This window comes from Puma concolor, chromosome A1 (genome assembly GCF_028749965.1).
Source record: "Puma concolor isolate L17-30 chromosome A1, mPumCon1.1.hap2, whole genome shotgun sequence".
NCBI classification, from domain to species: Eukaryota; Metazoa; Chordata; class Mammalia; order Carnivora; family Felidae; genus Puma; species Puma concolor.
Window position 1 is genome coordinate 62,190,509 of NC_141667.1, and position 24,109 is coordinate 62,214,617.

Consider the following 24,109-nt stretch of genomic DNA (forward strand, 5'->3'; position numbering starts at 1 on the left):
ACCTCGGTTCGCCTGGCGGGAGCCGGCGACAGTCTCCAAAGTGGCCCGAGCGGGGGCGAATTCTCCCCACGCGGGTCGGCGTCCTCGGGAGCGCGGAACACGCGGCGGGCTCCCCTCACGCGGCGCGCTGGGAGCGCGGAGCTCGTGCGGGGTAGTGCGCTCCTTTCGTTGCTCCCGCGGCGGTGGAGAGTCCAAGACGCTTCCGCGGATTCCACAGGGTCATTCCGGACTTGCCACTCCATTGCAATGGAGAGGATTCGCACGGTTTGGTTTTTGCCCAGATGACAAAATTTGGAAGAAAACGAAACCCCCCTCAGCAAGAGGCAATTTCACCGGCAGAGCGCCCTGGCCCGCCCCGCGCTGCGGCCGGGGAAGCGGCCCCGGCCGGGAGGAGCGGGGAGCGTCTGCTAATTGCAGCTTCGTTAGATTTCGGGTTTGGGAGGCTGCGGTTCGGGCGCTAATATCCGCCGCCCATTATCCCGGCTAATAAATTTGACCTATTGTTCGTTTGTTAAAATGATGTCACCTTGGAACAGTCCCTAAGCTCCTATTTCCATGAATTAGGCCTTTATTGAAAGCCGGGAGCCAATGGGAGGAGAGAGGCTTGTTGATCGCAGCCAATGGCTGCGGCGGGAGAGGAATTAGCAGCGGAAACTCCAGGTTCGGTTCAAGAAAGATGACACAGAGCCTGTCGGGCCCGCGCACTCTTGGCAAAGTTTCAGTGCAACGAGAGGCGCCGGGCGCTCCATGGCCGCGCCGTAACAGGGACCCAGCCGCCTCCCCGCCCAGCCCAGCCCAGCCCTTCCGCCCGCCCAGGATGGAGGCGCCCGCCAGCGCGCAGACCCCGCACCCGCACGAGCCCATCAGCTTCGGCATCGACCAGATCCTCAACAGCCCGGACCAGGACAGCGCACCGGCCCCGCGGGGCCCCGACGGCGCCAGCTACCTGGGAGGGCCCCCCGGGGGCCGTCCGGGCGCCACATACCCGTCTCTGCCCGCCTCCTTTGCCGGCCTCGGCGCGCCCTTCGAGGACCCGGGATCTTACAGTGTCAACCTGAGCCTGGCGCCCGCCGGAGTGATCCGAGTGCCAGCGCACAGGCCGCTGCCCGGGGCCGTGCCACCGCCTCTGCCTAGCGCGCTGCCCGCCATGCCCTCCGTGCCCACGGTCTCCAGCCTGGGCGGCCTCAATTTTCCCTGGATGGAGAGCAGCCGCCGCTTCGTGAAAGACCGATTCACAGGTGAGCAGGGCGAGCGAACAAGCGCCGGGCCTTGGCCCTCCCGGGGCCAGAGGCGCCGCGCCCTAGGTGCTCCACTCCGGGAAACGATTCCGGAGGCCCAAGCGCGACGGAGGCCTCAGCGCCCGGGGCCCCGAGCTACCGTAGGGGGAGGAAAATCAGGGAGTTTCGGGGAAATAAGCCTACGCCCAGGGGAAGAGGGGAGTATCTCCCAACCGGCTTGGTGCCGCTGGGGACGCGGGGGGACCAACGAAATAGCGGAGCACCCTGCGCCCAACCGGGCGGCACGGGGTCCGCGTGGGGCCTGAACGGCAGTCGAGCCGGGCTGGGCTTAATGGGGACTCGTGTGTCTCCGCAGCGGCGGCGGCGCTCACGCCCTTCACCGTGACCCGGCGCATCGGCCACCCCTACCAGAACAGGACACCGCCCAAGCGTAAGAAGCCGCGCACGTCCTTTTCTCGGGTGCAGATCTGCGAGCTGGAAAAGCGCTTCCACCGCCAGAAGTACCTGGCCTCCGCCGAGAGGGCGGCGCTCGCCAAGTCCCTCAAAATGACGGACGCGCAGGTCAAGACCTGGTTCCAAAACCGGAGGACCAAATGGCGGTGAGAGAGGCCCGGCTCAGCCCGTCTTGCACCCGCCCTTCACCTTGCCCCGCGCCGCAGCCTCGCGCTCTCCCCATTCTGTGCTACCCGCTACCCGCCCTCCCAGGGCTGCGCCTTCCCACTCCTTCCCAAATTTTATCTCCCTTGTCTCCTTCCCGCCGGCCTGTGTTTCTCTCCCCACTCTCTCGCGCCTCGGCTTCTCCTCCATTCCCATCCCTGTATCGCTCTCGTGCGCCTCTCCAACTCTCCGTGTTTTCTTCCGCTTCTGCAGCCGCTCAGTTTCCTCTCACCTGCACCTTCACCAGCATCCACCCCACCCCCCACCCTGGGGTCTCTCGCACTCTCCATCTCCCTCCCTCCAGCCCTCTCGGATCTCCGACAGTCCGCGCGGGCTCCGTGTTCCCCCTGTGGCTCCCCATCCTGACTCCGGAGCCCCGTTTTTATCCGATCCCTATTTCCATACAACCCGTGAACTGCGAAGCGATCGCGTTTTGGAAGAGAGGTTCGAGAAGGGCCTGGGAGAACTGGATGAGGCTGACCTGGCCCAGGGACACCGCGCGGGCAGTGCAGAGCCAGCCCTCCCACCCGCGAACCCTAGCGTCCCGACTGCCCGCAGGGCTGAGTCAGTTACACGCATGCCCTGCCCTTGTTGTCCCGCAAAAGAAACATCTTTGTTGTTGGCGAAGCCACAATACGCGGACGTGCAGGTGGGCGGCGGGCGGAGTCCCCTCCCCACGACCGCCCGGCACACAACAAAAACAAACGATGCCAACCCACTCCCCGGACGCGCGGGCCTCGGGCGCACAGCGCCAGCAGGGGTGCAGACGGGTCCTGCGCCTCGAGGCTCCCGGCTGGCCTCCGCTCCCGGGAGGGCTGGGGCCCCGCCGGCGGCCCCGCAGTGCCGGGTGCATGACGGTGCTGTCCCTCTCCCTCCCCCGGTGCAGGCGGCAGACGGCGGAGGAGCGGGAGGCGGAGCGGCAGCAGGCGAGCCGGCTCATGCTGCAGCTGCAACACGACGCCTTCCAAAAGAGCCTCAACGACTCCATCCAGCCCGACCCTCTCTGTCTGCACAACTCGTCGCTGTTTGCTCTGCAGAATCTGCAGCCCTGGGAGGAGGACAGCTCCAAGGTCCCCGCCGTCACTTCTCTGGTGTGAGCCACGGATCACCAAGGATCGCCAAGGATCGCCGCCTCCACCCGGCGGGGCGCCCCGGGCCCCCAGCCGGGCTGGGGGGACCCGAGGCCGAGAGGGACAGGGGCCTCCGAGCTCCAGTAGGCCCCGGGGCGCGGCCGCATCCCCGCCGGCCGCCGAGGGGGGCTGGGCCCGGGCTCCGCGCGGCTGCACAATCCGAGCCCCCGCCCCGCGCCCAGTCCCGCCCCAGGCCCGGGCCTGACAAAGAAAGCGCCTTACGTTTCTCCGCCCCTCGCCCGCACCCCCCCGGGCCGGGCGCCTGTATTATACTTTGTACTTTTGCCCAAACGTGTAAATAATAAAAGTTTTGGCTTTTTTCTTTAGAAACCGGCCACCTGCTTCCCCCGCGGGGGCCGCTAGAGGAGGGGCGGCCGACCAGGTGGCTGGGGGGAGCGCCAGGGCTGGGGCACCCTGCGTTTAGGCTGGGTCCACTCCTCTCCTTTTCCGTTCCTTTTATTTAAGTCGTTTTATTTAATAAAAAAGTTAGCTATTTCACTTAACGCCGCTTTTATTTCGTTTTCGTTCCAATAATGCTCGGCGAGGCCGGCCCTGCGCCCCACCCCTTCGGCGGTAGAGGCCGAGCCACAGTGTGCGGGGGCGCATCCACATCTCCAAGCTTCGTCGGTTTTCGCCTCAGCTCCGACCCCGGCCCCGGGCCCCGCGGAGGATCCGCGGTGCAGGTCAGTGCGTGCCGGCCGCCGGCAGTTTGGGTGCCGGCGGTGTAGGGCGGACGTGGGAAGGGCCCAGAGGCCCAGAGGTCGCAGGCCCGCGCCAGGCAGGGTTGGGGATGACAGGCCCCGGGTGGGCCAACAGTTAGGGCGTCAGTGGCCGGAGGTGAGAGGCCCCGCGACCTCGAACTTCTAAGAACTCGAAACCCTCACCCCCGTGCCCACTGTCCTCTTTTTCCAGTGAGGCCTCGGGTCTTGGGCGGACCCAAGGACTGGCTATGGGGGATCTGGGCGCACTGTGGGCGGGCCGTGGGCACAGAATCCGCGCGCTTCCTGGTCTCCAAACGCTCGGCGTCTGAGGAGTAAGCGCGGGGCACAAATTCAGAACACCTGCACCCTTTTGGGTTGCGTGGGACCACAGGTGGAGCGTGGCGTCATGTGACGTCACCGCACCCGGGCGGTGTCACTGCACACGAGAGGGGCGGGGCGTCCAGAACGCCGGGAACACCAAGCCCAGGTGTGAAAGCAGCCAGGCCCAGTTCACCCAGCTTTACCTCCGGTCGGAAGCTGGGAATTTCTGGATCACGCGCTGGGCGTTAGGTGGTCCCTTGCAACAAGACACACGGTCGAAGCGTTCGTGAACATTTCCTCTTGCTCCCTGATTTTTTTTCCTCCCTTTTATTAGGTCTTTTAAATTTTTTCTTATGTCTGGCCTCTCCACTTCTTTCTCTACGATGTTCTCTGTTTTCTATTCTATTCATTACTCTTGGTCTCTGTGTTCCTAGGACTTTTGCTTTTCCTTTACAGTTTTTTGCTTCCCTGTATAATTCGTTTACTGTTGCTTTTAGTTTTTCCAACTCTTTCTTTGTCGTCTCTTCCCCCCCTCTCCATTTCAGACTCTCCCGTCCATCCTCTCCCCCCCCCCCCCCCCGGTTTCTTTTTCACCTGTCTTCCTCCTTCCCTCTTCGTGTCCTTTTTGCTTTCTCCTTCTGGTCTCAGAATCTCTTTGCTTCTGTCTTTCTCTCGGTCACTGGCTCCTCGTCTCCTTCGTGCCCTCCTCCCGGCCCAGCTCCCATTAGCTTCCTGAGGCTAACCAGTTCTGGGGCTGTCCCTCCGGCGCTGTGACAGCCTCACCCGCTTCATCACGCCGCTTCCCTCCGGACCAAGCGCCGCCCCGCGGGGCTCGCGTGTTTGGGCGCCTTCGCAGGACGCGGGCTGCGGGATTCTGTACACTGGCGGGGCTCGAGAAAGGGGTGCGGGTAGTCTGAGAAACACCTCTGCGGCTCCCATCATTGCTGCCTTCGCCTCCACCTCCAAGCCTTGCCCGGAATCCGGGTCGCTGGTGACTTACAGACACCCCCAGAAAGAGACTAGAGGGACTCAGACCTTCAGGTCCCTTCCCTTGGTGTTTCCCTGAAATGCTTCTAAGATTTTTCTCCGCTAAAAAGCATGATGGATGCCCCCATCGGGATGGGAACGTGGGCTATCCGGCCGGGGACTTGAGCATCTAAGAACGACCTTCTTTGCCTCTGCCGGCCAAGCGGCCCCTTCCTCAGAGACTGGCGTCGCCTTCCGGTTTCCCTCACTTTTAATCTTTTTCTTTATAATAAGGCTTAGTGGTTTTGTTTCTCTAAAGTATTTTTGTTTTGCCAGGCTAACCCTTGAATCTTGGGCCTTTTCGGGGCACACACACACGTCTTTTTCTTTCCCTCTGGTACCTTGCTTTGAGCAAAAGGTCTCTGACCCAGAGGCTCACCTGGGGTCGGCGTTCAGACAAGCCCCAGGGATGGGCACCTAGTCTTGCTTCGGCTCTCAGGGACATCAGTTTTTTCCTCTCCGTGTGCTTCTGGGGCTTGCGTCCTCTCTGAGCGCTTGCCCCCAACCAAACCTTCCCCAGCCAGAGACTGACTGACTAGGAGTCCCTCTGAGTTAGGGTGCTGAGCCCACTGGTGTGGGGCTGGTTGGGGACTGTGGCTCGCTCACGCCCACCCAGAGCAGTGTGGGCACCCCCAAAGGGAAGGATAGATTGCTAAGCTGGCAAGGGTGTTTAGTGCCTAACCCCCTCCTACGGACGTGCAAAGCCTGGAGGTTATTTCCACTGTGGCTGCGCGGGACTGGAGCCCCTTGACGCCCTGTTAAGAGCTCCCACTCCTCACGGCCCTCCCGGGCAGAGTCTGGGTGCACACATATCCAGATCAGTCAGGCGCCCTTAAGGTTGAGTGTAAGGGAAAGAGAATCCGGAGTAGGCTGAGAAGCCCACATGAACGGTTCCTTGGCGATCTGCTCCCAAATTTAAGACCCACCTGTGCCCAAGGAAGCAACAGAGGCTCCAAAGGCAGCGGGTGCCTGTGGATGTCCAGCCCCACCGCGGAGGGAATTAAGGACGAGAAGCAGCAGGCCTCTGCGTGAATGCTGAGGACTTGGACTCGCTGCCCTTCCCCGTGCTCGGTACAAGTCTCTAAAGCCACACCCATTTTACAGATGCCGCACTGGGAGGCACGAGGCAGCTCGTCGGCCTGCGCAGACTGTTAGCGCGCGCGCGCGCTCTCCTCGTGCTCTGGTTTCGCGGGGCACACCCGCAGGCAGGGATGCCTGTGCCCCAAGCCAAGAGGGGCGAGGCTGCCGGTCCAGAGGCTAGGAGTTAGGCTGTGCTCAACTATCCCCGGGAGTCCCCAAAGCCAGTAGAGACTGGGGGGGACATGGCCGATCACAAGAACAGACAGACACTAGCTCTGGGGGTACCCTCTCGCGTCCCTCAAGTGGAAACGATTCCCCTGCAGCAAAAACCTGTACAGCACCGGCCAGGGACAGCAAGCTTTGCATGCAGTGTGATTTACCATGACCCACACATTTCTGCGGGGTGTGGATGCCCCGCATTACTTTGCCGTTGGAAAAACGAAGCCTCAAAGAAGTTCAGAAATTAGTTCTGGGGCGCGCGGCTGCCGCGGACCCCTCGCTCTCTTTTCCCCAAACCAAGCACTCTAATACTTGAGAGGAAAGGGAGACTTAGCCTAGTGAAGGCTGGGGAGGCGGCCTACGGGACACCTGCAGCCACCCGGACACGAGGCCGGGGGTTATCAGTGGAGCTAAAAGGACCTTCCGCCCGGGCTGGACTGGGCGCGTTCCAAGGGCGCCCAGCGCCTCTGGCCTCCCCAGGCTTGTGCATATTTGCCCTCCCAGCAGGAGCGGAAAGACTTAGCTTCGGCCGCTCCCAGCTCCGCGGTGAGACCCCGGAGGCCCCACTGCGCCCCTGGGCCGGGCAACTTTTCGTGGCCTGCCGGGGCCTGCGGCGCTTCTCGAAAACCTGCGGCCGAAGAACGCGGCCTTGCGCAGGCCGGGCCGACCGCCAGCTGCGCCTTTTCGGCGGCCGAGGCCGGTGCTGCAGCGGGGCGGCGAGCGTCTGTTGTGCCGCGGTCTGGCGAGGCGCTCCGGGTTAGGGGCCTCAGAACAGGGCCTCCGATCTTCCGCCGAGACCGCTAGACCCCAGATCCGGCCTAGGTTGCTACCGCACTGAAGGTTCCTGGGAACCTTGGCCGGAATCTCAACCTCGGCCTCCGCTAGTGAAACGCAGAGCGGCGGCGTGGTGCAGGCGCCTGCACTCTGTAGTGAAGGTTTCTTAACCCCCAAGGCGGGTTTCCTAATGCGAAACCCGCCGGTAGCGGCGAGGCCGCACATTTCCAAGCATCCGCTCGGGTTTGAGCATCTCCTCTCAGCGATGCCGTCCCAGTCGCACAATTTCTTGTGGGTCAGAAACTTGCAAATTCCTCGCGGAATTTCGACAGTGATCGGTGCCTTCCCCCATGCCACCCAACGGGTAGCTGGATGAAGTTCTTCACTCAGCTCCGCCACTCCCTTTCTGTGTGGCCCTGAGCGAGTGGCTTTGTGTCTCGGCGCTTTGGTTTCCGCATGTGTAAAATTAGGGCTATCTAGTCATTAAGGACTCTTCCAGGGGAAATAAAAACCCGTGGCTTATGGTACAGCTGATTATCAGCTTATTATGAGAATAAAAACATTTTAAAATGTATTTATAGGTCAGAAATCTAATTAAACGCCTCCTAAAAAATGTAGGTGTTTAATCGGAGGTGTCACCCTTTGAGAAGAAAGGGCAGAATAGGGTAGTGTCCCCAGTGAGGCCATTCCTCCTGCCATCACTAAATGTGGAGTCGTTGTTAGAGAAGTCATTCCCGAATTGGGGCCTGGCTTGATCGGGTTAGATGCGTCAGTATCCTCGTGTTACCTTGAGATCAGTGGCCATATCTGACGCTCACTTTAGTTGAAATGATCCAATAAAGTTATTCTCTTAAGTGTCAGACCGGCTGCCAATTAATGAGTTAGTTATTAGACCCCTCTGATATGCTCCCAGTTGGTGTGGAGAGGAGGTGGGGTGGAAGAAGAAAAAAACGTGTTTGAACAGAATATTTGATCGGAGGTTTTTACACCTTCCAACAACCCATTCATTGAGCCCCCAGAACAGTCCTGTGTTCCCATCCTACAAATAAGGAAATTGGGGAGCAGAAAAGTCAGGAGACTCGCCCAGGTTCACCTCGCGCTGGAACTCGGCTCTGGACTGAAACGCCTGGCTGCCTGCGGGACTGGCTGTATCTCGCCACTGGCCACACATGGCATTTCAACCCGCCACGGGGTCATTAGAGAGACTTGTGCTGACCCAGACTCCCCTGATGTTAAAGAAGCCGGACCCAGCTCTGGCCCGCTACCTGGAATGTATTGGCTTCGCTATCAAGCCTTCTTGATCGATGGATTTATCCACGACGCGCTGAAACTCCGGAAGGCCCGGAACCTGCGACAGCCAGCCGAGCGTTCTTTGCCTCCTTCATCCCCAACCCAGGAACAATTCACTCCTTCCTCCTAGCAGAGATGCAGCCTGCAGGAAAATACGGAGTGCTCCAGAAAAAGATCCAATCCTCTCGCTAAGGTCTGCCTTCCTGGGTACTAATAGGACCCGCTGAGCCCCTGGGGCTGGAGAAGGAGGTGTGGGCTCAGAGGGGCACCCTCGAATATCCAGTGTGCTAAACAGCGCGCGTTCGCATATGCTGTCTCGGTTGCCACAGCCGGCACACTTTTGTTCCTAGGAAGTAATGGGACTGGGGGCGGGGGGGGGGGGGGCGGGTAGGGAGAGCAGAGAGGAAACCCAACTCCAGGAAGAATCAGGGAGACGGCTCTGGGAGGGGTCGCCTTTATTAATGACTATAGTTTCAAGTTCATTGTCAGAGGGGGCGGCTCGGGACACTCTGAGCAGGGATGGGGCCCTACACCTAGTCCCCAACTCATGGAGTCCCCTCAGAGCTACAGCCATCTGTACTCTCCCATGGTGGATCCCAAGCCCAGGCTGAGAGGGCCTAGCAGCTTCCATCTGATGGAACATCCGCACAATCTCTGGAGTCTATCCCCATCTACCTCCAGAAGGCACTTCTTTATAAAGACCCTAGGAGATAGGTACTACTGTAATCCCCATTTTACAGATGAGGAAACTGAGACTGTGTGGAGTAACACAGCATCCCTAAGTCCCATGATGCCAGGACTTTAACCCTTGTGGACTGAGTCCAGCTCATTGGCTTTTACCCAAAAACGTCCCTCAAACCTCCTTGTTATTAAAGCCAATGTCTTCATGACTGCCAGAGGGAATTCTGACCGACTTGAAAATCATCATCCCTAAACAACTTCAGATACAAACCAGAATATTCTGGGTTGTGTTTGCAAGAGGACTGTAAACTGCTATTGCTGTTTTGAGCCACCTAAAGGTGGTTGAAAGATACTGAAGGGAAGACCCTTCCACCTTAAGGAATCCCTAAGGGATTCAGGCATCTTCCATTGCCCTCTCCCCAAGCCCAGGCTAACTAACAGTTTCTAATGAACCCCCCATGGGTGCTAATGAGCCATGATGTAGCCCTCAGCTGCTAGACCCTGAGGACTTCTGGTCAAGGAAGAGAGGTAGCATGTGCAGGAGACAAACCACACGTGTGCCTGTACCGAATCTACCAAAGTGCCCACAGCATGAATGGAGCTTTAACTGGACTGGGTTAAAGTCCCAGTTTTACCACTCACCAGCTGTGTGGCCTTGGACAAGTAACCTTGCCTCTCTGAGCTTCAGTGTCCTAGTTAGTCTGTACTTGGTAAGGATAGATCTTCCTCGCAAAGTTGTTTGAGGATTAAGTGACATAATCCATCGAGCATTTCACCAGGAGCCTGATGCATGATAGGCACTGTGGTACATTTACTATACTTATTATCAGTGGTAGATGAATTTTCACAAGATAAATTGTTCTTGCTCTCCTCCCAGAGAGAAAGCGAACTCAGAGAAGACAAGTCGCTTGCTCAGGGTCAGACATTAAGTGATGGAGCTAGAATTCAAACCCAGTTATGTTTGAGTGTAGAGCCCTGACTCACCCAGTCTGTGCAATATCTCCCCAATGCAGAATCTTCTAGACGGTTGAAAATCTAGATTATTCTAAGTAAGAGTAACCAGCTTCTCTGCTGTATTCTGGGGTTTCTGTTTACTTGGGTTGCTGATGTTGGGCACACTGTGACTGCTCAGCCCATGTTTATTAAATAACAACGTTAAGTAGCATTTCCAGAACATCTACTGTGGGCCAGGCTGTGGACTAAGCATTTTACACAAGTGATCTCATTTAACTGTTAAAACAAACCTAGAACATAGATCCCATTTTGATGACAAGAAATTTGAGTTTGGGGGTGTTGAATAACTTACCAATGTCCAACAGAAGGTGGATTGGAATCCAGATGTTCAGCCTCCACAGAGGGGAGAAACCCAATATGTGCTGAGTGCCTACCGTGTGTTAAGCACCGTGCTCAATACATCACATGTATTTTCTTTTTTTTTTTTTTAATTTTTTTTTTCAACGTTTATTTATTTTTGGGACAGAGAGAGACAGAGCATGAACGGGGGAGGGGCAGAGAGAGAGGGAGACACAGAATCGGAAACAGGCTCCAGGCTCTGAGCCATCAGCCCAGAGCCTGATGCGGGGCTCGAACTCACGGACCGCGAGATCGTGACCTGGCTGAAGTCGGAGCTTAACCAACTGCGCCACCCAGGCGCCCCCATCACATGTATTTTCTTACTTGATCCTCACAATAATCTTATAAAACAGTTTTGAAACCCCATTTTACAGATGAGAAAACTAAGGCTCAGTGACTTTAACATGCATTTGTCCAAGGTCACATAGCTCTCTGACTATAGCGGTTCTCTATCTACTAGCCCAGGATGCTCTACTCTGTTTCAGAAGCTGAAGTTTTCGGCCAAAGTTGGAATGCTCTATGGAGATGGGACAGCCATGGTTATGGAAGGTGTAGTTTTCACACGAAACATGAAAAGCCTCGTGGCTTTTCCCACAAAGCGGCCAGGCAAACTTGCTGTTTCCTGGGCTCTCTCTGAGGGAGGGAGTGTCAGTGATATATTGTGAGCAGACAGTGATGAAGCATCTGGAGGTAAGATGAACATAAATAGATAAGCTGGGGTTGGGGTGGACAAAAGGCCTGCAGGCCTGCTCTCTGCCTGCAACTACACAGCAAAGAGCCTTGCTGGGAGCTGCCCTCATTGCCTTCATCTTCTCCTCTCCCCTCTCTTTGCTTCCTTCCCCGCTGCATTATTGAAGTCTACCCCCACCTACTCCAGAAGGAGCTGCTTCTGAGGAAGACCCTAGGCCCCTTTATAACTTCCTGTTCAAAAGCAGGGAAGAGGGCATCTGTGTTCCTCGATATGGCATCCAAGAATTAAAGATCAAGCAAGGTGGATTGTTTTGTTTTTTCCTCAAATTCATCAGGTGACAAGCAGAAGACCTTCAGCCTAGAGTTACTAGGTCCTGAAGGTCAAAGTCTGGGCTGACGTCTTAGATTTGTTTCTTCCACGTCAGCCAGGTTTTGCCCACCTTGCCATGCACCGTCCCAGACAAGCTTCTCCTGGGCCCCATAAGGCTCAGTACGCCGGGCACTTAGTAGGTGGTTCAGTGAGTCCTGGCGACCTTCCCACCCACAGCTTGAGCTGCTCGGCTTGAGCTGAGTGGCAGCCAGCAGCCCCACCCTGTCGGGCTGTGCTTGGTAAGCAGAGGTCAGAGTCTGAGGCTTCTCTGCAGGAAGGGCACCATGAAGAGAAAGTTGAACCTGCACTTTATATGGTTTAAAAATGATTTGTCAATGGCAACAATTTACAAAAATATATTTCTGTTGCAGCATCTCCCAATCGCTGGGATTTATGGCTTCATCTCGTGGATCTGAAAGCACACCACATGCTTTGGCAAATGGGAAAATGTATGAACAATTTGTTGGCTTTTTTTTTTTATCAAGTTTCCCCAAATATGTAAACTCTGAGAGCGCCTTATCCTTTTTAAATGATCATTCATTTGTCTCCAGACTCTATCTTTTGGCACAATTTATTACTCTCTATTTCAAAAAACTTAAATGCATTTTGCATATTAGCACGTAACTCTTGTTCCTGTCTCCTCAGTTGTGGAAAGGGCTGGATTGCTTTTATAAAGAAAAAAATGGCTAATAAAATTGGCCTCAGCACCATTGCTCTGCAATTCTTATGAACAGTAAAGTGGTACTTACCGTCATTGATGTTAAAAGCTATTTCTAAATTATGGTGCCATTTATTATCTCTAGTGTCCAAAGTAAGTTTAAATGATGCTTATAATTCATGTTTTACCAAATTTCCTTTTCCCCCCGAGGATACCTCTGATTAACTTATGCACATTAAAGCGCTTTTTAAATTCTTCTTTTATTGCCATTATGCTCTGAAAATCTCAGCGATTCTCAAAAATGGGTAATAAACTTGAGATAAAATGCTGCAGTTTTAGATCAATGCTGACATATCACTGTGGTGATTTCTACAGAGCTAAAGTGATAATGCTTCATATTTACGGAATATATACTAGGTTATTACTACAGTATTACCATTTTGTTCTAAGATGAAATGAGTAATTTACCAATTTATTAAACTGTTACATTTAAGTATTGCTTAGGACATTACCACCCCAATCTGTTTACTTAGCTTGAAGAGTTACCATTAAGATACCCTGTTTATTTAGGTAAAATTTGTAATCATCATGCCTTCCATTAACCAACTTATTTTTCTGCAAGGCTAATTGTCTGGAAATGAGTTTCTTCTTATTTACTGTGCTACATTCTGCTTAGCTGGCTAAAAACGTCACCCCAGCAAGAAGTGCTAGGGAAATTAATAATACATACAGAGAACAGTTTTAATTAGTATAATACCAAATGTTAATAAAAGATTTATGACGCCGTTAAAAAGTTCTAACAGAAAAGATCTTAACAGCTTCGGGCTAGATTTGTCAGGAGAGGACGACCCTCTTGTGGGAGGCCAGGTTTGGGTGATTTCTCAGGCGCTGCGGGGCTGGGCTCCCGGGAGCTCTGGCTGGAGGTGAGAGGCTTTGCCTTTAGAAGACGTTTGCGGGGAGCGGAATAAAATGAGCGTTGAACGCCAGTTCTAACTTGAAAGACACCAAGTTTTCTGCAAAGTAGGAGAGGAGTAAGGGCCAGCCCGGAGCCCTCCAGAGACATTTCCTGGGGCACCATTGTCTTTGGTGAACTGGGACTAGGACAGTGAGAGAGGGGGAAGCTGTTAGCTCAAAAGCTATGGGGAAGATGGATCAAGGTGGAACTAGGAAAAGGATGAATGTTATTCACCGAGTATTATGTGCCATGTGCTTATAGACATCTACACTTGGCAGAAGACAGCTGGCCCGTTCCTCATTTTTCGCAGGAAGTGAAGCCTTTCTAAGGGTAAGGCCCTCGCCCCAGGTTATGCAGCTGGGGAGCAGAGCCAAATTTGAACCCAGGTCAGTGGAAACTTCACAGCGCTGACTCCTGCCGGGCGAAGCAAACAACCCCATTATTCCTCTGCACCTTTGTGCACCTGATGTCAGTCAAATGGGCATCCAGACAAGCAAGTGGATACTCCCATTTTCATCTGGGTGAGCTGGTGCCTGCTCATCCTTGCTCTGTCCTCTTGGCCCCAGAGGGACGACACTCTTTCTTTCCATGTCCATCGTCCCTACCGTGACACGACAGCAGGGGCCATTCCTTACCTTCTTTACATCCTCCGTGCCTGGCATAAAATAAGCTTTTTAAAAAGATTTAGGGGCGCCTGGGTAGCTCAGTCAGTTAAGCGTTCGGCTTCGGCTCAGGTCATGATCTCTCGGTTCATGACTTCAAACCCTGCATCAGACTCTGTGCCTACAGCTTGGGACCTGGATCCTGCTTGGATTCTGTCTCCCTCTCTTTCTGTTCCTCCCCTGCTCTCATTCTCTCTCTCTCTCAAAAATAAAGAATAAAAAAATTTTTTTTTTTTTAAGATTTAAGGGACCAGCAAAAAAATGAAGTGAGAAGCCATTTGTAGTGTTCAGGAGAAATACTGACCCTAGATAAATATATTTTGTTGGATTGTAGGAAGTCACCCCCCCTCCCCGCCACCAACCCCACACAACCCTGGCTGGAGTGTCAGAGGCTATTATCAGTGCCCTCTTTTCCAGCCCCTGAGGGCCTGGTCTAGGAGAAGTGGGAATCCCTTGTAGGGTTCTTTCCTAGCGTGCATAATAAAAAGTTGATCCAGCCTGTTACTTTCCTAACATTCTTTCCAATTTGAGAACTCCACCATGATAAGGCACTTGCAGGCCAATGATTCTTTTATCTTACTCTTGGATAAAAGAGAAGAACAAAAAACAAAACTAACAAAAGTTCTTGGACACAAGTTCTCCGGGATCTGTTAAAAGACAGCCTAGGCTCCTTCAAGAAAAAGACACAACGTCTGAGACCAGTGCCAATGTCTGAGGCTCCCCTGAATCCCTGGTTCTTCCCAGCTGTTCCCTCTGCGATGGGGTTTTTGTCCTTCAGTGGATGAATGGATAAACAACTTGTGGTCTGTGCTCACAATGGAATATTATCCAGCTGATTAAAAGGAAGGAAGTATCCATACATCCGACAACCCAGATGAACCTCCAAAACATTCTGCTAAGTGAAAGAAGTCAGGCAAAAGGTCTGATATTGTATGATTCTATTTATATGAAATGTCCAGACAAGGTAAATCCATAGAGACAGAAGAGAGATGGGTGGTTGTCAGGGGCAGGGGGAGGGGAGAATTATCAGTGATTACTTAGTGGGTTCGGAGTGTCTCTCTGGGGGGATGAAAAAGTTCCAAAACTAGAGAGGTGGTGGTTTCACCACATTACGAATACAATACACTCAACGCCACAGTGAATTGTACACATTAAAAGAGTTAATTAAATGTCATGTGAATTTCACCTCAAATTTTTTTAAAAAGACATTTTAGGAATACTAGCATAAATGTCCAAAGCTACATGTACCTGCTTGTTCATCACAGCAGTGGCTGTGAGAAAGGAAACCCTGGAATAACCATATGTCCATCGTGTAGAGATCGGTCACATAAAATAAAATCATTCATACTATGGAATGAAAGGCAACCATCAAAAGAACGGGAGAGAGGGGCTCCTGGGTGGCGCAGTCGGTTAAGCGTCCGACTTCAGCCAGGTCACGATCTCGCGGTCCGTGAGTTCGAGCCCCGCGTCAGGCTCTGGGCTGATGGCTCGGAGCCTGGAGCCTGCTTCCGATTCTGTGTCTCCCTCTCTCTCTGCCCCTCCCCTGTTCATGCTATGCCTCTCTCTGTCCCAAAAATAAATAAAAAACGTTGAAAAAAAAATAAAAAAAAAAAAAAAAAGAATGGGAGAGAGATTGGTAACTACTGACATGGAAAGATGTCCGCAATGCATTATTAAGTAAAACTATCTAGTTGCAAAATCATATGTATATGACACCCCATTAAAAAAACATGCTTGCAGGTGTACCTTATATGGGCACATTACCAAAGGCTGAAAGGATTTGCTCAGGTTATTGCTGAGAAAAGAATGCTGGAGTGGGGGAGGCTTTCACTTTTTACGGTATCACATGGTCATTTGCAAAAACTTAAAGATAAATATGTTTTGAATTCATTCAAAAGTTATGATAATGTCTAAGATGTGGAAAAGTAGTGAGAGTAAAAAAAAAAAAAATGACCCAGAGTGCTGCCACCAAAGCCTTTTTTTTTTTTAGTTTATATGGCTCCAAGTTATTTTTATTTTTTGTAAACACATAGGACACCAAGATTTAAAAAAAACAAAAAAATGACGAAACATGAAAAAGGTAAGGCATCAAAAGATGAACCGTGAGACTAAGCAGGGCCTGACTTAGCCTTTGTCTTAAGCTGGGTATCATGCCTTGAAAATTATAAGAACTCACTAAGGTCTCAAACCCCAATTTTTTTTAAGATTTAAAAATTGCCTGCATTTTCCTACAATTTTCAGAATCCAGCATGGATACATTGAACCTAAAACATTCATAAGATAAAATGACTATTACATGTGCAAAGTGTGAGAACACTTTTTAACTAAGCAACTTTGGAGGATGAATGCCCAGGGAAACCTTCTTATCTCAATTACTGGGATGCTTCAGAAGGTATTTTTACCCTAAATGATTTGGATAATTATCTCTAATCTTTCACTTTGTTTTGACTAGCTCTGCAGACTGATTTGAGGTCAGAGGGGTATCAGTTACTTCAACTAAATATTCTTTGAAATCCATTATGCCAGCTCATGACAATTCTTTTTCCAATGGCTTTTCTCAAACAGCCAATATTTAAATTTCTGCTGTTTTATCCCTTTTCAAAACATAGCATTCTTAGAATCTGGAGAATAGAATCAAAATGGTGGGTGGACCTCAGTGTTTGTGTGTTTCTGCCTCTGTGTGTGTGTGGGGGTGTGTGTGGTATACATGTACTATACCCCCATGTCAAATTGGAGACAAAAGACAGAGCTAATTTTTCTCTCTTATTTTCGGTGTATTATTTTCTGTGGGCTCTAAATAATTGATAAGGAGGTCCCTTTCCATAATTAAAATGGATGCCCCTACACATCAACACCAATAGCTTTTCCAGTAATGAGTGAATTTAGATACATGTTAGGTCTGGGCTACGTTTACTCCCCCAGGATGAGTTGCATTGCGGAGCGTGCAGGGTGGGGACAGGGCACTGGTGGGAAACACAAGGCCAGTTTCAGTGCAGATGACAAGAAGGCACAAAGGATAGAAGCCTTGGAGATTACCTGCAGAGAAATCCCTGCCTGGCCCCAAGGTCACCTTGGACAAGTAGGTGAGTCAGGCGCAGAAAGGCAAACGTTAGGGCAGGAAGTTTGAAAATGTACTTGGTGTCAGTTGTAATCTGTTTGGTTTTCTTTGTCTTTTTTCCAACCCCTAATGCCCTCCCCATCTTTCACCTTGTTTGTGATGTCTCCGTGTTAGTCCTATTTCTTGATCAAAACCTGCTGCTGAAATCTTCCCTGGCAAGGGAGGGGGTCAGTAGAACCCTTCCACGTGTGGTTACCATCTTACAAATATCAAAGTCGGTTTCTTCACCTCTGGGTTCGACAGACTCCTCCCTCCTCCCCCACTAAGGACCCTACCCTGTGGCCGGTGCTAAAGACATTACAATAAGAGGCTGCCTGTCCCGGAGGAACTCACACAGGGGGTGGGCAGACAGATGTCTACCAATGGGGCGGGGGGGGGGGGTAGGTGTGAGGACTTGGCACAGAGGGACATGGAGGAGAAACGCGGAAGGGGTCTGTCTCCAGGGTTTGGGTTAACTGTGCAGGTGAGGCTGACTCAGTGGGAAAGCTGCGCAAGAATAGGGGGTGAACAAGGTGGCAGGACAGCACATGAAAAATGTGGAGACAACTGCGAGTGGAAGGGACCACGCACGGGGGCTGAATTCCTCGTCTAGGAGCTGGGACAGCAATATGTGTGTGCGGAGGCATGGAAGGACTTTATGCAAAGGTGTGTGTGGTGGCGGTGGGGTGTTGAACTTCAGGGAAGTCCCTCTGGTGGTCAAGGGGGATGTGGGCCTGGAGGGGGGGGGGCTAGAAGCAGGACTAAAGGTTCAGGCTGTGAAAGAGGGGCTCCCAGAAGGATGAGGGTAGACGGCCCTGGGCTCCAGAAACCTCCTCCAAAGGGAGACAGCTCTGAGGAGCGAGAGTAGAGGTGTGGCAGGCCTAAGTGACAGAGACCAGGGGACTGCAGAGGATGATTTGCAGTCCAGACCTCCCTGTGACGCTCCAGTCACCTGTGACAGGGAGGCAGGGGTGGGAACGAGGCCAGGCACGTACAAATCCCAGCATCCTGCCTGGTAGCTCTGTGGCCTGGGGCAAGTTACTTCCCCACTCTGCAGCACAGTGGGCTGATTATCTTCTGGAGGTGGAATCGGCCATTCTGCAAATACTCTTGTAGAGAAGCCCACCCACAGGCACACTGACACAGAGCCCTGAGTGCAAGAGCTGAGGGTGGCCTGGGTCCGGGTGGGGTGGGGGGGGTGCAGTTCATCGCCAAGCTCTCCTCATTAAGAACTTTGAACAAGGAAAGAGAAAGCCGGTCTGCACACTCATTTCCAAGCAGACTCTTGACAAGCAGAAAAAAAAAAAGGCGGCAGCGTGTCGGTTCTGGCAGAAATTCCCGAGACCACAGATGCATTTGCCCGCCTGCCCCGCTGTTCTCTCTGTCTGTCTCCCTCTGGCCTCCTTCATACGGTCTTGGCTCTGATACCGCCAGCTGACTCCAGAGAGGCGACAGGCAACTCAGAGCTGATAGCCATCAGGGAAGGAGCCCATAGATAACTCCGGAAAAGAACTTGAATGGTCCCAAGTTCTCAGCTCCTAGAACAAACAGGGCTGATGCCGATCCAAACTTTGAAAAGACTTTTTTAAAAACAGCCTTGCCGACATGTTCGAGTTGCATGACTGCTTACTTGATTCATTTAAAAAATGCTCAGTGATCAAAGGTCCCTTGGAAGATTTTTCCAATGGAAACAAAGCGATCACCATTGAAATAGAATTTCAGCATCCAATCCTTCCTTTAAGGACAAAGACAAAGAATCTCTCGCCTCCGCCAAAAGTGGGCCTTTGGGGAACTGCAGGAGCTCTGGCGGATGACACGGTTCTCCCAAATGAGCCTGCAGGTACCGAGGAGGGGATGGAAAGGCTGTCATTAAGGGTGGATTAGTCACGGAGAGGTCAGTTGACTAGCTCTCGGAAACAGGAGCGTTGAGTTAGTGGGAGACCGCAAGCGTTGTCTCAACAGAGAAACTGTTAGAAGGGGGAGAGTCCTCACTGTGTGTAATATATGGCCAACTTGCAAACTGTTGCACGAGCGATCTGGCAAAGACGCCAGGCTGCTCCTTCCTTCCTCGCTCCTGTGTATGGCTGCCCCCCCAGCCCCCGCCCCAGCACAGGCGTCCACCACCTTCGGCCAGCAGCCAGCACATCCCGAGTCTTCCATTCATAAGGCAGCTCAGACTGTGTTTGCCACAAACTTACTTTCAGGAGCCAACCGAGCAAGAGGATGCTTACCCTGATGACTACGACACATCACTTCTGTCCTGTGTATCACTGCTGATGTGAAGGCTGCCACCGTGTGAGCTCATCTGTACCTATGGTGGCTGACTTGTAGTGGCTGCCGTTGCGGGCACAGGGAGGTGAGTACTGAGGGCACTGGATGTGGGCACGAGGACACCAACAGCTCTGTTACATCACCCTTCTCCTTGTGGTCCACAGCTGTGCCTCGCAGCCTGTGGGCTTTTACCCTGGCCGTGGGAGCATGAGCTCAGTTGCCCCCGGAAGCGGTGAGGTACTGCTTATTGCCTTCCGCCAATAATGGGCAGGGCACTGACGGATTAGGGCGCTGGCCCTGGCTTGAGAGGTGTATTCTCTGATCTTCTAGAGGTCCCCAGTGACACCGAACTCCACTTGCCACGGTGGGAACTAGCGTGGAAAAACACCTTTCATTGGCTGACTTCCCTTCCTGTCTCACCTCCCTACTCTCTTGCCATCGTCTCCTGGGACGACCGCCAAACAATTACTTGTACCCCTATCCTTGTCTCATAGTCTACTTTCAGGGGATCCTGAACATAGCAACATGGGGTTCCCTACACAGAACCCTATGAAACTACCACCTCTAACCAGAGCAAGTTCATAGGATGTAACTAATAATTCTTGGTGTGTAGGCTGTATCTCCTGAGATGCCAAAACAACACGTGTCTGATCTGATGTCTGTTAACATAAGCATAGCCACGTCTGTGAAGCTCTAGGTTGTGCCCAAGAGCAGTTTGATATTTCCTTTTTCATTTTTGATTTACTGCTCTGATGGACCTCTCGGGCTTGTCACTATTAATGATTTCTTGGCATCCCGTTGTTCTCTTTTTCCCTGTTGGCAGAGCCAGCTTCATTGGGCTTGCAAGCTGTGCAGTTGCCCCGCACTTGGGAGAGACCCCCACTTGGTTCCGTGCTTGACTGGTGCCATCTTGGAATTCTCAATTTTTCAACAGGAGGCTCCACATTTTCATTGTGCAGTGGACCCACACTTGATGTAACCAGTCCTGTCTATATAATTTAGATGATCCTGACCGTCGAGCATCCCTCCACCTAATTTTCCTCCTCGATAAATGGCCGGTGCCAAAAATCAAGAAAAACAATATTATCCAATTGGCTGAGGCAAAAAATGTTGATGATCTGCTATGTTGGCAAGAGTAGGGGAAACAGGCACTCTCGTACACTGCTGGCAAGAGTGTTAATTGTTCAACCTTTCTGCAGTCCCATTTGACAATGTCTTTACTAATGTCAAATGCCTGTTCCTTTAACTGGATGCTTCCACAAAGAGGTCTTTATCCAATAGATAACACTTCTATGTTTCAAAAAAGTACACGTGAGGTAATTCCATTGCAGCACCATTTAAAAAAGCAATCGATTGTAAATAATCTAAATAAATATCAATAGGGAACAGACTCAATAGCATCAAGAATGATGACATCATTGAATACTCTGCAACCATTAAAAAAATGGGCTGGTAGGTAACTATCTCCAGATAGATTGCTGAGTGAAAAAGCAAGTACAGAATGAGGTGCGTGCTAACTTACATTTGTGTAAAAAAAAAAAAAAAAAAAAAAAAAAAAAAAGATGAGAAAGGCTAAATATTCTTCACACAGGCCTAGACTGACCCTGGAAGGAAGGAGGGGGCTAGGTACCAGACTGCTGTGGAAAAGGCAGCTGGGAACGGGACACAGGGAAGGAGGGTGACAGAATGTTCACTACTTGTACTCTTTCTTGGTGTTTTAATTTTCTTTTCTTTTCCCCTGTATTTTTTAAATCAATTCCAAATATTTACTACTTTAAAATGTTAAAAAAAAAAAAAAAAAAAAAAAAAAAAAGGTTGGGGGAGGTGAGGAGAGAAAGCAAGCAAGGAAGCTAGTCAATAGGATGCCAAGCCAGCCCAGCAACCTTTCTGCTCTGATTTCAAACTTGTGGTCTGGAGGGACCAGGACTACAGAAAAGCCTGCAGCTCATTCCTGGATGCCCTGATGTCAACTTCTTCATCTCTCCCCTGGGGCTGCCATTGTAAGGTCCCAAGTGACAAGTCTTTTGAAATTCAGAGGAAAAGAAAGCCCTTTTATTACTCTTGATGAGTTTGTACATTTTCTCTGCTTTGAAAACAAGTGTGTAAAGTGACTGTGTCTCCTTTTTATATTTTCCCTTTGGCTGCCAGGAAGCTCAAAGGCAAATTCTAAGCTCAATTATAGGTTAGCCACATGAGTGGTAGGTTAAATGATTTTTCCCTCTGGACTTGATTTTCTACCTCTATTTCATGTTCTTTGTCCCTGATTCTCTGTTTATATTTTATGATGGCTTTTATTGCATATGGGCAAAAATAGTATTTTGGATTTTCAACTGATCTTTTTTCTTTTCTGTATTTCCTTGGACCCCTGCTCTCCCCACCCCTTCCCTCATTCAGTCGAGAGCAGAATAAGACCAGGTGGCATCTTTGCCTGAGGGAAGGGATATCACAGTAGGATGAGAAAAATCTTTTGTGTTTTAAAGCCTAAGCTCTGTGGGACTGTGGGCCTGAGCAGTGGATTTGAGAGGGGAGATAATGAGTCCACAGAGCAAAGCTGGCTGAAGTTTCTAGGCTGAAGGAGGAGTGAGCAAAAGGAAGTTGAGACTTAAGGGAACAGCAGAAAACCCAGAACGCTGTGAGAAATCTGTCCCAGGGGAAGCCTGGGCCCTGCTTCCCTCTCAACGTGCAAAGAAAGTACATTCATGGCAGAAATGGCTGTGAAGTTAGACAGATGGGCCTGCGACCCCCTCCCAGAGTGGCCTGCACCTCAGAGGGCACAGGGACGATGTAAAACGACACCCGGATTCCCCAGGTGGGGGCAGTCTGGAAGAGAATGACAGTATGGCAGCATCCATCACAAACGCCGGACCGAGGTTGGATCCTGGTCATCACCTGAGTGCCAGCAGGCAGGACAGTGGCTGAGGACAACTGTCGGGCTTGCCTTGTTGCCCTGTAGCCCCCAGAACTGAGAGCAACCCAGGGAAACAGTGACCTGACTGAGATAATCTTTCCACCGCATGGCCGAACGGTGTGCTCATGAGAGAAGCAGAGTTGCCTTGGTTATATGGCAACTAGAGAAACGGTTATATGTCTCATAAACCCGAGTTTGCAAAATGGTGAAACCTTGAGCCCCTCAAAGGATTGCAAAGGAACAACAAATGAAGAAAGCAGACAAGAGCCTTATCCTAAAATTAATCCGTTCCAGACCCTTCTATAAGAGGAAACCCCAGGACAGACTGCCCCCTTAGGAGCCCTGGGATGGTCCCTCTGATAAAGATAGAATTTCCATGCTTGGGACACAACTAGATCCATCTCCCACATTTTGATGGGCCAGGAAGCGATCTGACTCATTTCCTAGTCTTCCTTGGTAACAAATGCTTTCTGAATAAACGGGGCTGCCGCTGAGCACGGTTAATGGCCTGGAAGCTTCCCAGGTGCTCCAGGAAAGAAGAGGCCTTTTAACCATGGTTTTTGGCCTTCATAACTAATGTCAGCCTTAAATGCTATTTGGAATAACAAATGAATGCTTGTCTGACTCTGAAAGCCTTGGCTAACTACGCTTCCAAGCTTTATTATTTCGCTGATGGAGACTGCTTTTGTCATCTGTAACAGTCTGACCGTTAGTTTACCTGTCTTTCAAATGAGCATAAGAATAATTTCTTCGTGGGGGACTGATGCTGAGCAGATGTTCACAAAGCCCCTTAGGATCACTGGGACAGGTCTCTCCGTAGAATTGAGGTTGTTGTTATGTAATAATTTTCCCTTCTAGTTTTGATTAAAAAAATGATACATGTGCATTTATGTACACAAACCTGTCGATGCTAATGGGGACATGCGCACTGGAGACACCTCCATGCAGATCAGAGCATAAGCAGTGTGTCCCCACTGAAAGGCTCTCCCACAGCACAGAGAAAACAGAATAATCGGCCGTGGGGCGGGGGTGGGGTAGGGTGGGGGGTCTTTTTTTTTTTTTTTTTTTTAGTGGAGATGCTCCTGACCTTGGTGTCGCACAATTGTGGTGAGGGTGGTGAGAGACAGCCTTAGTCCCCGTGCGGTAGACTCTAGTGCCCTCTGCTGTCATTTGGGAAACAAACGCTTCTTTAGGGAGTCCTCAATGTCAACCGCAAGGAAGGAGAACCAACTACTTCCGAACCAACGAAGTCTCCACCTGAATTTGGCCCTGTTTCGAGTCATTTGGGTTGGAGGCCAGATATCCGCCATGGAGCTTGGGGGTCCTGTTACACTGGTCTCAGTGTTCACCCCACAGATGGAACTGAGGTGTCTTGGAACAGAAAAGCAAACGGGCTGAATACCAAGACTCCCGGGGACTGAAACAGAGCGCCAGCGTATTTGGGAGAGATCATTTAAAAGAGCAGTCTTGGCTGGATTCAATACAGCCCCGAGATGTTGTGTTCTGAGGGCTATGTATCCATTTTGAAATTTGCTTTAATTTTATTTTCTGTCCATCAAGCAAGGAAAGGACGCTAATGTGGCCCGTCGTGTGGCGTTCTTTGTTGGATGTGCCCCCTTCGCCCTGCGCCTGTCGGTAACACCTGGGTATGGCCCAAAGATGGAGTGTTCATTTACTCTGTAAGTGAACGGGATATTTGCCCATTAATTTCAACTCCAGTGCTCGAAGCCCCATATAAGGCACAGTTAATATAATCTCACTTTAGATGACACTCGGAGGAGCGGGAAGACAATTTGTGGGGGGAAAGGAATAAGAGGCAGTGTGCATTTAACGGGAATGTTAATGTTTACTCGTTGCCACACTTGGTATCTGGGAGGCTGCACAGTCACTAAGTGGGGGTTACATCTTCAATTAAGTAGCAGTAGCGGGGGAGTTAGTGATGTTTCACAGAGGGAAACTGCCGAAATCATACTTTAAGGAGAATAATTTTTTTAAAAGCTACAAAAAAATTGAAATAAAAGCCCGAGG

The 24,109-nt window shown here is 51.4% G+C and overlaps 1 protein-coding gene and 1 long non-coding RNA gene across 2 annotated transcripts in view; one reads left to right on the forward strand and one right to left on the reverse strand.

Annotated features, from left to right (window-relative positions):
- Positions 1-219: 219 nt before the first annotated feature.
- Positions 220-3,528, forward strand: TLX3 (T cell leukemia homeobox 3). Its single transcript, XM_086714811.1, has 3 exons — positions 220-1,238; positions 1,594-1,837; positions 2,782-3,528. Exons 1-3 carry the CDS (start codon positions 677-679, stop codon positions 2,990-2,992), a joined length of 1,017 nt encoding a protein of 338 aa, XP_086570937.1. The 5' UTR covers positions 220-676; the 3' UTR covers positions 2,993-3,528.
- An 8,901-nt stretch (positions 3,529-12,429) lies between these two features.
- The window catches only part of LOC147584188 (uncharacterized), a 42,822-nt gene continuing 31,142 nt past the window's right edge, over positions 12,430-24,109 (reverse strand). The window contains exon 4 of the long non-coding RNA XR_015254095.1: positions 12,430-13,557. This is a non-coding gene — a long non-coding RNA (uncharacterized LOC147584188). The remainder of the gene's footprint in view (positions 13,558-24,109) is intronic.